Genomic DNA, 13,006 nt, shown 5'->3' with positions numbered 1-13,006 from the left:
CTCGTGGAAAAGTCACCAAGGTAGCTTGACAAGACCTATGTCCATAAACCCACACTGGTTGTTGTGCTGGGTTGAGCTTGGCGCCGCCTGAGCCCCTCGCCTGGCCGTGGCGTAATGTGGGGAACTGGCATCTCTTCTTCACGCTGGGATGGGGAAATCCGGAGTGATTTGTGCGGGATGCTGGAAGGGCTGATCCCAAGGGGGTACATGTTGGTTGCAAAGATGGTGGAGCGATGGGTCAGCTCCCAGAGACCTTCTTGGTGGTTGCTGGTGACCTTTCCCTCCTCTTACGTGGGAGGAATGACATTGCCAAGGGCAGGGCTGGGAATCTGCAGCCAACAACCACATTTTTTCAAGTGCCCAAGGAAAATGACTTGGCGGACAGGAATGCTGGGTTTCCCCTGGACCTTCCCTCTGAGGAATCCAGCAGAGATCTTGGAGCTCTCTGAGCGGCTGTGAGGTGAAGACATAGGGAATGGAGGCAAAGAGGAGGTGAAAGGTGGTCGTTAGAGAAGGGCTCCACCGAGGTGAAGAACCCAGCAGCGATGCTTTCCTGACTGCCGGGATGGGGAGAAGGGCTCGGGGTAAGGGGAGGAGGGCTCAGGGTAAGGGGAGGAGGGCTCGGGGTAAGGGGAGGAGGGCTCGGGGTAAGGGGAGAAGGGCTCGGGGTAAGGGGAGGAGGGCTCGGGGTAAGGGGAGAAGGGCTCGGGGTAAGGGGAGGAGGGCTCGGGGTAAGGGGAGGAGGGCTCGGGGTAAGGGGAGGAGGGCTCGGGGTAAGGGGAGGAGGGCTCGGGGTAAGGGGAGAAGGGCTCGGGGTAAGGGGAGGAGGGCTCAGGGTAAGGGGAAGCTGCCCCCCCCAGTCTCTCCTCATCCCTCTGGCAGAGAAGCTCCACTGGGAAGGAAGGATGGGATGCTTAGGGAGAGGCTAATTAAAGACAAGCCTTTTCAGAGACCTCTGACCCAGGGCGACAGCCTCGCTCTCAAATGGCTCAATTAGGAGGCATTTATCTTGAGGAGCTACCCAGGCAGGTGCAGTCAAAGGAGCTCCCTGGGGAGGAACCAGAGCCACAGCCGTGCCGCACATCTCTGGCGCGCAGGGGCTGGGGGAGCGCCTCAGCCGGGTCCCGGGCTTCTGTAGGGGAAGGCCAGACCCTTTCCCTTCCTCACCAGGAGGCCTGGCACAGGGCTCGGGGCCTCTGAGGTGGGGCGTTAGGCCCGGCTGCCTGGGGGCCTTAGATCAAGCTGCCCGCTCCCTTGGAGGGGTCAGGCCGGGCTGCCCGCTCCCTTGCAGGGGGTCAGGCCGGGCTGCCCGCTCCCTTGGAGGGGCGTTAGGCCGGGCTGCCCGCTCCCTGGGGGGTTAGGCCGGGTCCCCCACCCCACTTCAAGCGCCAGCCGCGGCACTTGGGCCAATTCGTCGCCCGCCGGCGCGGCCCCGCCGCCGTTCCTCCGGGGGCTGATGACAACGCGTTAATTGCCCGTAATGAGACGTTTTCAGCAGCTCCGCCACGTCTCCGGATCCCTCATTCCCCACCGTTAATTAACGCTCCCGGGCTCCTTCCTTCTGATGAGTGTTTTACCTAACCGGGGCCGCCCCCAGCCCTTGTAACGGGGCCGGCGGCGGCTCCACCGCTCGGCCCCGTCTTTTTAAAGCGAGGGGAAGCGCCGGCAGCGCGTCCGCTGGGCCGGGTGCCGGTAACGGCGGGGCTGGGGCGGCGGCTGAGCCGGGGCGGGAGGGGACGGCGCCGCCGCCGCCACATGGTCGCCCGCACTTCCCCGGTCGGGCCCGTTAGGGGCGGGAGCCGCGGCGGCAGCGGCCAATCAGGGCGCGGGGGCGGGGACTCCGGGTAGGCCGGTAAGAAAAGCGAGCCTGGCAGCCGCGGCCGAGGCAGCCAATGGGCGCGCGCTCCTGAGGAAAGGCAGGCGCCGCCGCCAATAGGCGTTCCGGGAGGGGCGGTGGCTATGAGGGGAAGAGCCAATAGATGCGCTGGCCGCCTAACGGACGGGCGGAGCGGCGAATAGCGTCGCGCGCGGGCGGGGCGCGCGGGGTGGCTAGCCGGTGCGGGCCGCCATTGTGGCCAGTTCGATCGGTATCGGGAGCGGAGAGCGGAGCTCAGCGAGCCCGGAGCAGGGAGCAGCCCCCCCACGGCCGGCCTCAGTCACCATCACACCGCGGGAGGCGGCGCAAACAGCCAGTCACCACCACCGTCCGCACCGAACAAGCCGCCGCCATGAGCAGCGAGGCCGAGACCCAACCGCCCGCCGCCCCCGTCCCCGCGGCGGCCCCCGCCGCTCCCGCCGACTCTAAACCTAACGGCGGGACCGGGAACGGGGGCAGCGGCCTGGCCTCGGCGGCGCCTCCCGCCGGCGGGGACAAGAAGGTCATCGGTGAGGGGGGGGGGGGGGGTCCGCGGCGGTTGGGAGGCCCCGGCGGCGGCGCGAGCCCCCTCCCCCCCCGCCATCGCTGAGGGGCGGCGCGAGCTCCCCTTCGCTGAGGGGCGGCGCGCGCCGCCGCCGCCGCCTCCTCACGGCGCGCGCGCCCGCGGCGGCCGTTGGGCGCCCTCTTCCTCCTCCTCCTCCTCCTCTTCCTCCTCCTCCCGCGCGCGCCGCCGGGCCCCGCGTGTCGGCGGGTGGGGGCGGGGCGGCTCAAAATGTCCGCCACGCGGGGCCTTTGTGTGCCCCGCCCCGCCACGTGCCGCCCTGACGCCGCTGCCGCTTTCTCTCCCCCCCCCCCCCCCCCCCCCCTTTCCCCGCAGCAACGAAGGTTTTGGGAACAGTGAAATGGTTCAACGTGAGGAACGGTTACGGCTTCATCAACAGGTGAGGGGCGCGGGGGGGGGGGGGGGTGCGCGCCTCGGGGGGGCTGGCAGCCCCTGTCCCCCCGCCACCCCGGGCAGGGGCCTCCCACCCCCACCCCAGCACCCCCTGCCCCGTGGGGTTTGTTGGGTTGGCTTTTTATGGCCTTGCTCTCAGTGAAGGTATTCTCATGGCGGTAATTTCTTCCGTGGCGATTCTGTTATTTACGGTGGTTTGGGGTTTTGTGGGGGTTTTTTTTTTTTGTTTTTTTTTTTTTGCTCTTAAGGGTATAAAAGTCTGCTGGCTCTTAGCACGCACAGAGTATTCGTTTAAACTCCTGCGTGAAGTTCAGTCGCATCGATGCGAGCAAAAATTGCTTTGAGCGCTTGGTAGTTAAAAGCACGCTCTCTTGAGGAAACCCTAAACGTAGGGGAAATGAGCAAAATCCAGGTTTCTTTCACATCGCGAGACCGGAGTGTGTAAAGGGCTCTCAAGAAACAAGTGCCTAGAGGATTCTTTTTATGACAGTCGTCGATTTTAAAGAAAAATTTGAACACTTAGAGAGTTGTGTAAATACTTAAAACGGGCATATCGGTGAAGCTATCCAGTAGTGGAGGAGTCCTGGAATTGCTCTGAAACCAGTTCTGGAAAAATGGGAAACAGTTGTACCCGCCGGTTCTGGAGGCCTCCGGGCGCTGTGCTGCAGAGGCCCTGTTTCGAAGAGCTGTTCCCCCTTGCACACCTACTGCCTCAACCGCTGCTGCAGAATTTGGCAGAAGGCTTGGGAACCCCTCTTCAGGGAAGCGAGTGTAGATACTGGTGCTTTTATTGGGCCTTTTATTTAGGTTTGTTTTAAATACTGCTTTTTTTTTAATTGTCTGTTACCTTATGACCCAATCTTAAGTGTCTGCCAAGCTCCTTAATTGGTTTTGTGTCTGCAGCTTTACAAACTTGACTCCGAGTCTGCCCAGTTTGCATTCTTCTTGCAGATTTTAATGTTAAATGTCGTCTGGTCCTCGGTGCTGTAAGCTTCAGTGTCTCTGGCTTTCGTAAACGCGTATAAAATCGCAGGCCACAAACTCTACCTCTAGGGAAGGCTTTTTTCCTGTTTCCCTCAGTAGTGGAAAGGCTCGGTGATGTGAGTCAAGCAAGGAAGCGGCAGCAGCTAGTTAAGACATCCGAATGGCTTCCCCAGTCATTAATTTGGCAGCTGTTTAATCCCTGAGGTTGCCATTTTTAATGAGAAACCCAGCGTGATCTCGTGTTATCAAGAGATTAGAGCCGCAGCATGGGAACCGAACTGGAGGACATTTCCTCAACTCTGGAATCTCTCTGGCTTGCTGCAAGGGAAACTTTGCGGGAGCTCCTGCCCTTGCTTGTCTTTGCTTCAGCCGGGTCCGCTTGCAGCTAAAATTAGCTTTGGAACTAAAATTTAGCTTTGGTATAGGTGCACGTTAACTTCCAGTATTTTCTGTGGTTTTTTAACGTTAAAAGTGCATTTCTGTTCTGAAACGCTAGCTTGAATTCGGAGTATCTGTCAGTTGTTTCTCACAGTTGTCAAAGTAATAAATGGATGTGCAGGCCACTGACTTGGTCCTCTTACCATAATTGGAGCTGGCTTCTATTTAGTGCTCTCCTCAGCTTAGCAGTGGCGTTTTCTTCATCTGTGCTTGTCTGATTCCTTTTTTTTTTTTTTTAAATTTTGGGTGTTAAAGGTGGTGTTGAGGGGAGAAGCGTTTAGCGCAAAGATAAGCTAAAGGGTTGTTAGGCCTTCGGGATGGGGGTTGCTCTCGTACCATTTCAAGTTTTCTTTGAGAAAGTGATGGCGGTTACTCTGACTCCGTCCAGGCGGCAGCAGGCTTGCTGGAAACCACCGTCAGGAATCACATGGCAGGCACTGGGCTTCAAAATGGACCAGGAGATTTCTTTTTTTTTTAACTAACCATGGATATGCCTTGAGCTGTATCTGTGTAACTGAGGCATTCGTTGATCTAAAGCTCCTGTGTCCTCTCAAATGGAAATTGCATTTTCAAACAGCCTTTGCAAACAAGCATCTGGTATGGTTGTCCAACATCAAACTTGCACCAGCGCGTAGAGCATCCACGCTTGCAGAGCATAGATGGTGAAGCACTTCCTACCACCGGTTTTCAGTTGAGGGTGAAGGAATGGGCTAAGCTTTTTCTTTTTTTTTTAACTGAAAACCTGTTACCGGGCTCTTCTGAAGGTTTTCAGCTCTTGGAGCCTCTGGTAAGAGATCTTAGATTGCAGAGAAGAAAGTATTCAGGCTCAGGCTTTGCAAGGGCTTCTGGATGCTGCATCGTGGGGCCTCGGAGCTACGCTGCCTCGTGATGATCAGGCTGGCTCGGCTTTGTTTGCCTTTTGACTACCTTTTTGCAGGAGCCTTTGAGGCTTGTAGGCATCAGTTCCATGAGGAAACAAGGTGACTTATTTTTACTGGTGCTGTCTGGCAGAAGAGCCATAGCTCGGATTGAGTTTTTGAAAAAGTCTTCATTGTTATCCTCGTGTTTTAAAGCCGGTGGTGAGGAACACTTGGCTTTATCTTAAAAAAAAAAAAAAAAAAAAAAATCTTTATTCTGTTACCGATAACTGTCAGCTCTCCAGTTCTGAGCACGCTTTGTGATGTCTTTAACCAGTCATTCTAGGAATTAAAAGCCGCTTTGCTATTGATTCAAACCATTCCACAGAGTAATGAAACTAACACTGCAGCGAGGTTCAGTGGGTACGATGCTTGGGTGTATGGCTCTAAGTTTGTTACGGGTGGTGGAAACGGCACGTACAGCGCCCAAACCAGCGCGGCGGCTGTTCGGGCTCTGCCTCTTCATGGCAGGAGAGAAACTCTTCTGACTTCAGCTGGTGGTGCGGTTGTCCAGCCTCACTCAGCGTGGTACTGGTGGAAACTGTATTGTGCTCACGCTGAAGGGTGCTTTCGGGTTCTTGTGGGTACAGACTTGAGCTGTTTTCTGTTTCTTGTGGGGGGAGAAACCCAAGCTCTGTCCTCTCTGCTGACAAATGCAACTTGAATAACCCTCCTGCTAGTGGTCCACTAGTGTTGTTACTCCTTAAATGAAGGAGGCTGGGAGGAGGGAACTCCGGGGAGATCAGGCAAGGCTCGAGTGGCGATATCGTAGCTTCTTTCAAGGATTGCGATAGCCCATCTCCCACACAGCCCCTGTCAGAAGCGACTGCTTGCTGTCCGGTGTTCTTTCCTCCAGCATCTCCATCGGTGGGATGTGAAGGATAGAGGGGTGTGCAGGGGGGAGAGAGGAGGCCTTCACATGCGACTCACTGGGCTTCAGCCCGTGCCCTGACCCTTGCGTAGGCTACCTGACGATCTCTTCGCTTCAGGCAGTGAGCTAGTAGGGGACTGGTTGGGAGCAGGTTGAGGAGCGAGGCTGATGCTGATAGCTGGTTGTCTTGACAGTTCCCTGTTTGATCCCCTCCCCAAACAACTGAATTCATAAACTGGGCTAATTTAGTGTGCGTTTCATACATGAATTTCCATTTCCCGTTGTCTTGCAGGAATGACACCAAGGAAGATGTGTTTGTCCATCAGGTAAGACTTCCCTGAAACCGAAACTTGCTATGCCTGACCTATGGAACTAGGGTTGAAGTTGTGCAAGAGCCTCACGTTTTCCAAGACGTGTTACTTGAACACAAACAACTGTTGCTCACTATCGGATTGCAAGCACAGCCTGCGTGTGCTCGGGGGTTTTGCGTATCCACCTGCATCCATCGTGAGGACAGGAGATACGTGGGGTCGAGCGGGCTGATGCTGTACGATGATGAAAACTGCGCTGTCTGCAAGTCTGCTCTGTTGACTCGGGGGTAACTGTTTGAAGTCCAGTTCAGTCACCCTGTGGATTTGTGTAGTTGTGAGTTAGCACAGGGAAATAAGGTTAAATGAAAAGCTTGCAGCAGGGAGTGAAATTAATTGGGCTGGAATAGGGATGAAGTGCCAGTGAAGATTATTTTTTTTAGGCAAAACTTTTATGGAATTTAAGGCTCCAGGCTTTCAGTGAAAGCCTGAAAACATTTTAATCGATACTTTTTCAATTAAACAGATAGGTACACTTAAATATTATTTCTGGGGAGCGTGTAAATGTCTGGAAACTAGATCGGAGTCAGACTGCACACCACACCTGCGGTTTATTTCATGGAGCGGGTTGGCCTTAGTTTAGTCCTTTGCATCTGACTCGTAAGTCTCTGTGATCAGCTCTGTGTTTTTACCCTGTCTTAGGATCTCTTGTTGTCAAGCAGCCCACAAAGAGTTCTTAGTGGAGCATGGCTTACTTCTGGCATTTAGGAGCCCATGGATTGCTCTTTTGTTTCGAGTTAGGGATATACTGCTGATGTTGTCAACAAAGGGAGGAAAAAGTAACCCCTGGCAAGCGTTTCGACTCGAGTTCGATTTGCCATCTCTCAGCTTCTTGCTTGTGCTATGTCTGAATTACCTGCTGTTAAAATGTAGAGGCGTTTGTTTGGAAGAGGTTGTTCTGTAATGGGCAGTGGAGAAAGGCCAAGCGACTCCACTGCATTTCGGTGTACCGAGGCAGGAATATTTACCCTGACGGGAAGCTTTCAGCCTTCAGTACTCGATTTGCAAGTAGGGGAACCTGTAAGTGACCTTGACTTATGAGTCGGATTTCAGGACTTGTCATGTAACTCCTGTCTGTGTTTCTAAAAGCACAGTTTTGGCAGTGATTTGTTTTAATGTAATAATTTTCATGACAAAACAGTTTGAGAGGTCTAATCTGAAAGAAATCAGCTTGGGTTAGGAGTTATAGCTGCGTATGCTTTTTCCCATCCCCGTTATCAAGCTTGGGTCTCGTGAAGAGCTGTTACGCTCAGCTACTGTTGTAAGAAGGTTCCCTGTCTTTCCCTGAAGCCACTGCTTTATAGGCTGAGACTTGTGGGCATGTTTTTCCATAGATTTTGTTCCATTTAGGGAAAACAATCTAGTCAAATTCTGTTGCTGATATTTTTTGTAAAGTTGTTACATTTGTATAACTGTTCAGTTAGTGTTTGATAAACAATGTGCCTGAGTGGTGCGTATTGAGCATTAACTCAGCTGTCAGAAATTTAATCCGCTGCTGAATAGGATGGAAAATTCAGTGTTTTCTAGTAATGTCATTTAACACGCAGATAGCGATGCAAAGGCTTGCCTGGTGCTGACACCTTGGAAGGGCTAATCCTTGGTGCATAATACCCGGCTGGAGCAGATTTGTGATTGATTGATAAATACCGCAGCTGAAGCGATGGTATTGGAAGCCTAGAGAAAGAAATCTCGTGATTTCTGGCCATGGATGTGTTTACGTAGCGTGGGACGGCCTCATTTGTAGGTAGGCTACTGCACGCTGCGGTGGTGTGGGAAAGTGGTAGAGGGCTGGGAATCTGAGTGTATGACTGGAAAGGCTTATATACTGGTGTATCTGCTTCAGAGGAAAGTGTAACTGCTCCGGGGGGGTTTAAAGCTGAACTCTGGTTAGGCGTGCTATGGCCAGTGTGTATTGTGGGGGGGTTTGTTTGTTTTCAGACCGCTTTTTCAGCTAGCGAGCGGCACGTTGACAGGTGTTTCTAGTCAGCTGTTACACATTTCAGATAGGCCAGAACTATAGTAATATGGGTAAATTCTATGGCTTCCTGGATTTGCACAGTGTTAATTGCTTTTTTTAGGAGTACAGGTCTTCCTGCTAAGATATTAAATACTCAAATTACTTACTGTTTTAAAAAAAAAAAGTCTTCAGATATGCTAAGTAGTATTCTCATGCTGTGCCTGTAAATGTAATTTTGCGATGTTATGTTGTTAGACTGCCATAAAGAAGAATAACCCCAGGAAGTACCTCCGCAGCGTAGGAGATGGAGAGACCGTGGAGTTTGATGTGGTTGAGGGAGAAAAGGTAAACTCACCTCTCGGGTGTTAGCGTACGCACGGAAAACTTGGTCTGCAGGCTTTGGTGTGGCCTGTGGTTTGAGTCGATGCCTGATGACATCCAAGGAGATGAATGGTTTTTCATTGCTTTACAACGTGGATGTAAATCGTTGCTAAGTACTGAATTATATTACGCTATAACTGATTCGATGCTGAGTGTTTACCTACCTAACGCTGTCCCTGCTCTTTAGGGTGCGGAGGCAGCTAATGTTACAGGTCCTGGCGGCGTTCCAGTGCAAGGCAGTAAATACGCAGCAGACCGTAACCATTACAGACGATATCCACGTCGTAGGGGTCCTCCACGCAACTACCAGCAGAACTACCAGAATAGTGAGAGTGGGGAAAAGAACGAAGGAGCAGAGAACATACCAGAAGGTCAAGCCCAGCAACGCCGTCCCTATCGCAGGCGGCGGTACCCACCTTACTATATGCGTAGGCCCTACGGGCGTCGACCACAATATTCCAACCCTCCCGTGCAGGGAGAGATAGTGGAGGTAACGTTTGCTTAACGTGTGGGGCTAAACTGGCTTGATTGTTTTGGAGCAGGGTGATGGGACGCAGCTTTTTGCCGCTTTCGTAGATACTCAAGGTGATTTTGGTAAGGTTTGGCGGTAGGATGAAGCGTTGGAGCAAGATGTTGATGAGCTGAAGAAGGTCTTAATGTTACAGCTTTTAAAAAAAACAAGAATGTGTTTGAATTTGTGGTAACTTCCCGCACGATCAACTGGAAGAAACACAAATTTGAATTTGTGGTAACTTCCTATACGATTAACTGGAAGAAACGGAAATTCTAATGGTGCGTACTCGCGTGCCCTAGGACCTCTGCCCGCCTCGTCGTACGCCTCGGGCTTGACCTGACAGCCCCCTTACAGCCGTCTTCCTCACGGCTTGCCCGCTCGTGGTGTTACAGGCTTCTGCCTGTGGCTAAGATGATTTGTTACCTGATGTCTTCCAGGGTGCTGACAACCAGGGTGCAGGAGAACAAGGCAGACCAGTCAGGCAGAACATGTATCGAGGTTATAGACCACGATTTCGCAGGTATGCTGCAGACGGACTTTTTTTTTTTTTAAACTTTGCCTTTTAGCAACAGAGACAGAACATGGCGATGGTCAGATGCTGCATTGTTAAAGCCTAGCTTGACTTTCAGGGGTCCTCCTCGTCAAAGACAGCCTAGAGAGGATGGGAACGAAGAAGATAAAGAGAACCAAGGGGATGAAACCCAAAGTCAGCAGCCACCTCAACGTCGGTACCGTCGTAACTTCAACTACCGACGCAGACGCCCAGAGAACCCTAAACCACAAGATGGCAAAGAGACGAAGACAGCCGAACCACCAGCTGAGAACACGTCCGCTCCCGAGGCCGAGCAGGGCGGGGCTGAGTAAATACCGGCTTACCATCTCTACCATCATCCGGGTGCGTGTCCGGAGGTTCTTGAGGATACGATTTGATGACCGACTTGTTGCTTTTGATGCTTTCCTTTGTTTTTTTTGCCTTAAAAGATTTGGACTAGTCTTGCTCATGCGTGTTGTAACCAAACTGGCCGCGCTTGTGAGCGTGCTCGCTGTCGTCTGCAAAACCAAACTGGGGGACTTTGCTGTACAAATGCTGATTAACTGGGAGGACTCAGTTACCAGGCTTGAATTTTCATTGATGGAGTCACTGCCTTAAAATCACTGTTGATCTCAAAATCTGGGCTGTGCTTAGGAGCAGGTCAGGCCTGGGGCAGCCTTCGCCCACCCCGGTACAGCGATTCTGGCGGTGCTGGCGGAGTGGCGAGAAAGGAGCTGGGAGAAAGGGGCACTGGGACTTACTCAGCTCTGTAAGCGTCCGAGCTTTTACCCCTCGGTCCCAGAGGGGAAGTGAATGGCATTAAGACCTCTAGGCATGAATTTCTAGAAAGCTGATGCGGAATTGGCAGGAGTGTCTCAGTAGCAGCTTTTTATCTAAACAAAAAAGTGCTGGAACAACTGGTAGAGATGGTCCGGTCCTTTTTCTGGAGCATCCAGGGCGCCCGCGGCTGAGGTACTGCAGCGCTGGTGCGGTTGCCGCTTGGCAGGATTGCGTAAAGGCTGATGTTAAAACCTTGCTTTCGCTGCAAGGTAGGCTGGCTGTGACTTGGCACTTGCTTGGTGCTGTCTTCTGAAGGACAGTTTGCTAATTTGGGAGTATTTTCATTGCCGGGTCGCTTTCTACTTGCTGGGCTTTGCCTGGCACCTGCCTTGGCTGTTCTTCCTCTCGCCAGCGTTCGTACCCCGCTCCCTTTGCGCCTCGCTCGTTGCCTGGAGGGCAGGCAGGTGGAAAGATGGATTTAGGCTCTGGTGGGAGCGGTAACGAGTGGTCACGTTAACGGGATGACCAGGGAGCGCGGAGCTGGGCGTGGGGAGTAGCGTGGCGTCACCGGCAGCCGCGGGCCTCCCAGCTCCGAGAGCTGGGTCCTCAAGGGCTGGGCGCTGCTGGGTTTGTCGTGCAGGGCTACCCGATGCCTCTTCAAGCCTCGCGGCTGGGTTTTCCGTGCGCTTGATGTGAACCTCTTATCCTGGCGTCCATCTTAATGGTTAACTGGATGAGTTCTTCCTCGTGGGCTTCAGCGAAACCCCAGGATGGCCCTTGGTTGCTCTTTCTGTCTGTCGGCAGCGTCGGAGAAAATAAATTGTGGTTTCTGTGGTCTGGGCAGTGGCTTGCTGATGCTGCGCTGTCTCTGCTGGGCACAGGTAGAAACCTGCTCCTCAGCCGTCTCCTGAAGATCTCGGGTTGTCTGCGTGCCTTCCCAGGGGCTGGCTCGGAGTTCCCAGCTCCGCTTCCAGGCCCGGTCCCGCAGTGCGGAGCCCCAGGTCGGCGGCTCTCCCCAGGAGGCCGGTGCGGGGAGAGGTGGAGGCGGGATTCCTTTGCGTTTAAATTCAGCGTCGCGTCTTTCCGCAGTCCTTTGCGTTCGGTTTGGGTGGAAGATGGCGGTTTTGGCTGCTGAGAGCGGGCTGATGGCGGGAGCGTCGCGGGCTGGTTGAAGAGCTGCAGCTGGTGAGGGCGGTGTCGGTGTGTGGAGGTGTGTGGAGGTGAGCTCGGTGAGAGCTTGTGCGTTGCGGGTGAGTCTCGTTAGACAAAACCCCCTCGGACACCTGCCTGATGGTCCTTTCTGTTCTCTTTTTCAGTTTAGTCATCAAAGAAAAGACTTAAGAAATGAAGAAGAAAAGAAAATGAAATTCCAGCAATAAGAAATGAACAAAAGAATTGGAACTGAAGACCTTAAGTGCTTGCTTTTTGCTGTTGACCAGATTACAGAACTATCTGCATTATCTATGCAGCATGGGATTTTTATTATTTTTACCTGAAGAAGTCTCCTTTTGGAAACGATAAACACGTTTTTTAAAAGCCTGTTTTTTCTCAATATACCTTTAAAGGTTTTTAAATTGTTTCATATCTGGTCAAGTTGAGATTTTTAAGAACCTCATTTTTAATTTGTATGAAATAATACACCTGATTTTTTCAAGTCAAACTGCAAGCATCTGTTAATAAAGGTCTTAAAGAATTACCTTGTGTGCTTCGTCGTTCTAAACCCACGTTTGTATGAAGGGTTTTAAGTGAAGCGTTGGTATAAGGTTTGGGAAAAAAATACTACTTTATTCCTTCAGCATACAGGCTGTTGGGGTAAAATGCAAAAAAAAATTAAAGTAAAAAAGAAAATTGAAGTCGTTGAGCCCTACGGCAACAGGGTGGAAAGGCTCTCGGGGGGCGAAGAGGGGAGGCGCTCGGTGGGAAGGGTGGCTGGTGTCCCGCTGGTGTGCGGGAAGGGGAATCGAGGGAAAACCAGGGAAAAGGCAGGTTCCCGCCTGGGTCTGAAGGCCAGAGCCTCCACCAGCAGCCTGGCGCCTGCCCAGGCTCGGCTTAACGTCCTGCCCGGCTCCGTGTCCCGCTCGGAGCAGCGGGAGGCTGCCTGGAAGCCCGCGCAGGTGCTGGGAGGCTCCCGGCCTCCCCACGGTGCCGCAGTCCCCTGTCACCCGGGGGTGAAACCGGCTCTGGGGGTGGCTGAGAGCCGGGGCCGCCGCCGGGGTGGCTGAGAGCCGGTTCTTCCCCCGGCCACTGCTCGCTCGGCCGCCCCGCCGCTCGCGGTGCTGTGCTCTAATAGCACCGGGCATAAATTACCAGTGAGGAACGTGCCTATCCGGTTGTGTGATGGCAGCTCTTGACAGCTTTCCTTTCTATGCACTGATGGGCTCCGCGCTTGCTCTTTTTAACTTTAATTTTTTTTTTTTTACATTGTGCTCAAGC

General features: G+C 53.1%; 1 protein-coding gene across 3 annotated transcripts; it reads left to right on the top strand.

Annotated features, from left to right (window-relative positions):
* The first annotated feature begins 2,067 nt into the window (after positions 1–2,067).
* Positions 2,068–12,269, top strand: YBX1 (Y-box binding protein 1). 3 transcript variants are annotated; one of them, XM_087755765.1, is made up of 8 exons: positions 2,068–2,385; positions 2,754–2,817; positions 6,334–6,367; positions 8,622–8,711; positions 8,935–9,237; positions 9,699–9,781; positions 9,879–10,156; positions 11,895–12,269. In XM_087755765.1, the coding sequence occupies exons 1-7, from the start codon at positions 2,229–2,231 to the stop codon at positions 10,123–10,125; spliced, it is 978 nt and encodes a 325-aa protein (XP_087611891.1). In that variant the 5' UTR covers positions 2,068–2,228; the 3' UTR covers positions 10,126–10,156; positions 11,895–12,269. The 3 variants fall into 3 exon arrangements, with proteins under 3 accessions (XP_087611891.1, XP_087611890.1, XP_087611892.1); XM_087755764.1 differs by having other exon boundaries at positions 2,069–2,385; positions 11,890–12,269; XM_087755766.1 differs by having other exon boundaries at positions 2,071–2,385; positions 9,891–10,156; positions 11,890–12,269.
* Positions 12,270–13,006: the final 737 nt, after the last annotated feature.

Source organism: Nipponia nippon, unplaced genomic scaffold, assembly GCF_047370975.1.
Source record: "Nipponia nippon isolate SJK-2023a ecotype South Korea unplaced genomic scaffold, ASM4737097v1 scaffold_19, whole genome shotgun sequence".
NCBI classification, from domain to species: domain Eukaryota; kingdom Metazoa; phylum Chordata; class Aves; order Pelecaniformes; family Threskiornithidae; genus Nipponia; species Nipponia nippon.
Note: the sequence above shows the minus strand (reverse complement) of the source record. Positions and strands in the feature narration are given on the sequence as shown.

What these genes read in the sequence shown, in the direction of transcription:
- YBX1 (XM_087755765.1), top strand. Translation starts at nt 2,229, where the DNA reads ATGAGCAGCGAGGCCGAGACCCAACCGCCCGCCGCCCCCGTCCCCGCG. An exon ending in GGTTACGGCTTCATCAACAG is followed by an intron (nt 2,818 to 6,333) that starts GTGAGGGGCGCG and finishes GTTGTCTTGCAG; the next exon opens with GAATGACACCAAGGAAGATG. An exon ending in TGCAGGGAGAGATAGTGGAG is followed by an intron (nt 9,238 to 9,698) that starts GTAACGTTTGCT and finishes GATGTCTTCCAG; the next exon opens with GGTGCTGACAACCAGGGTGC.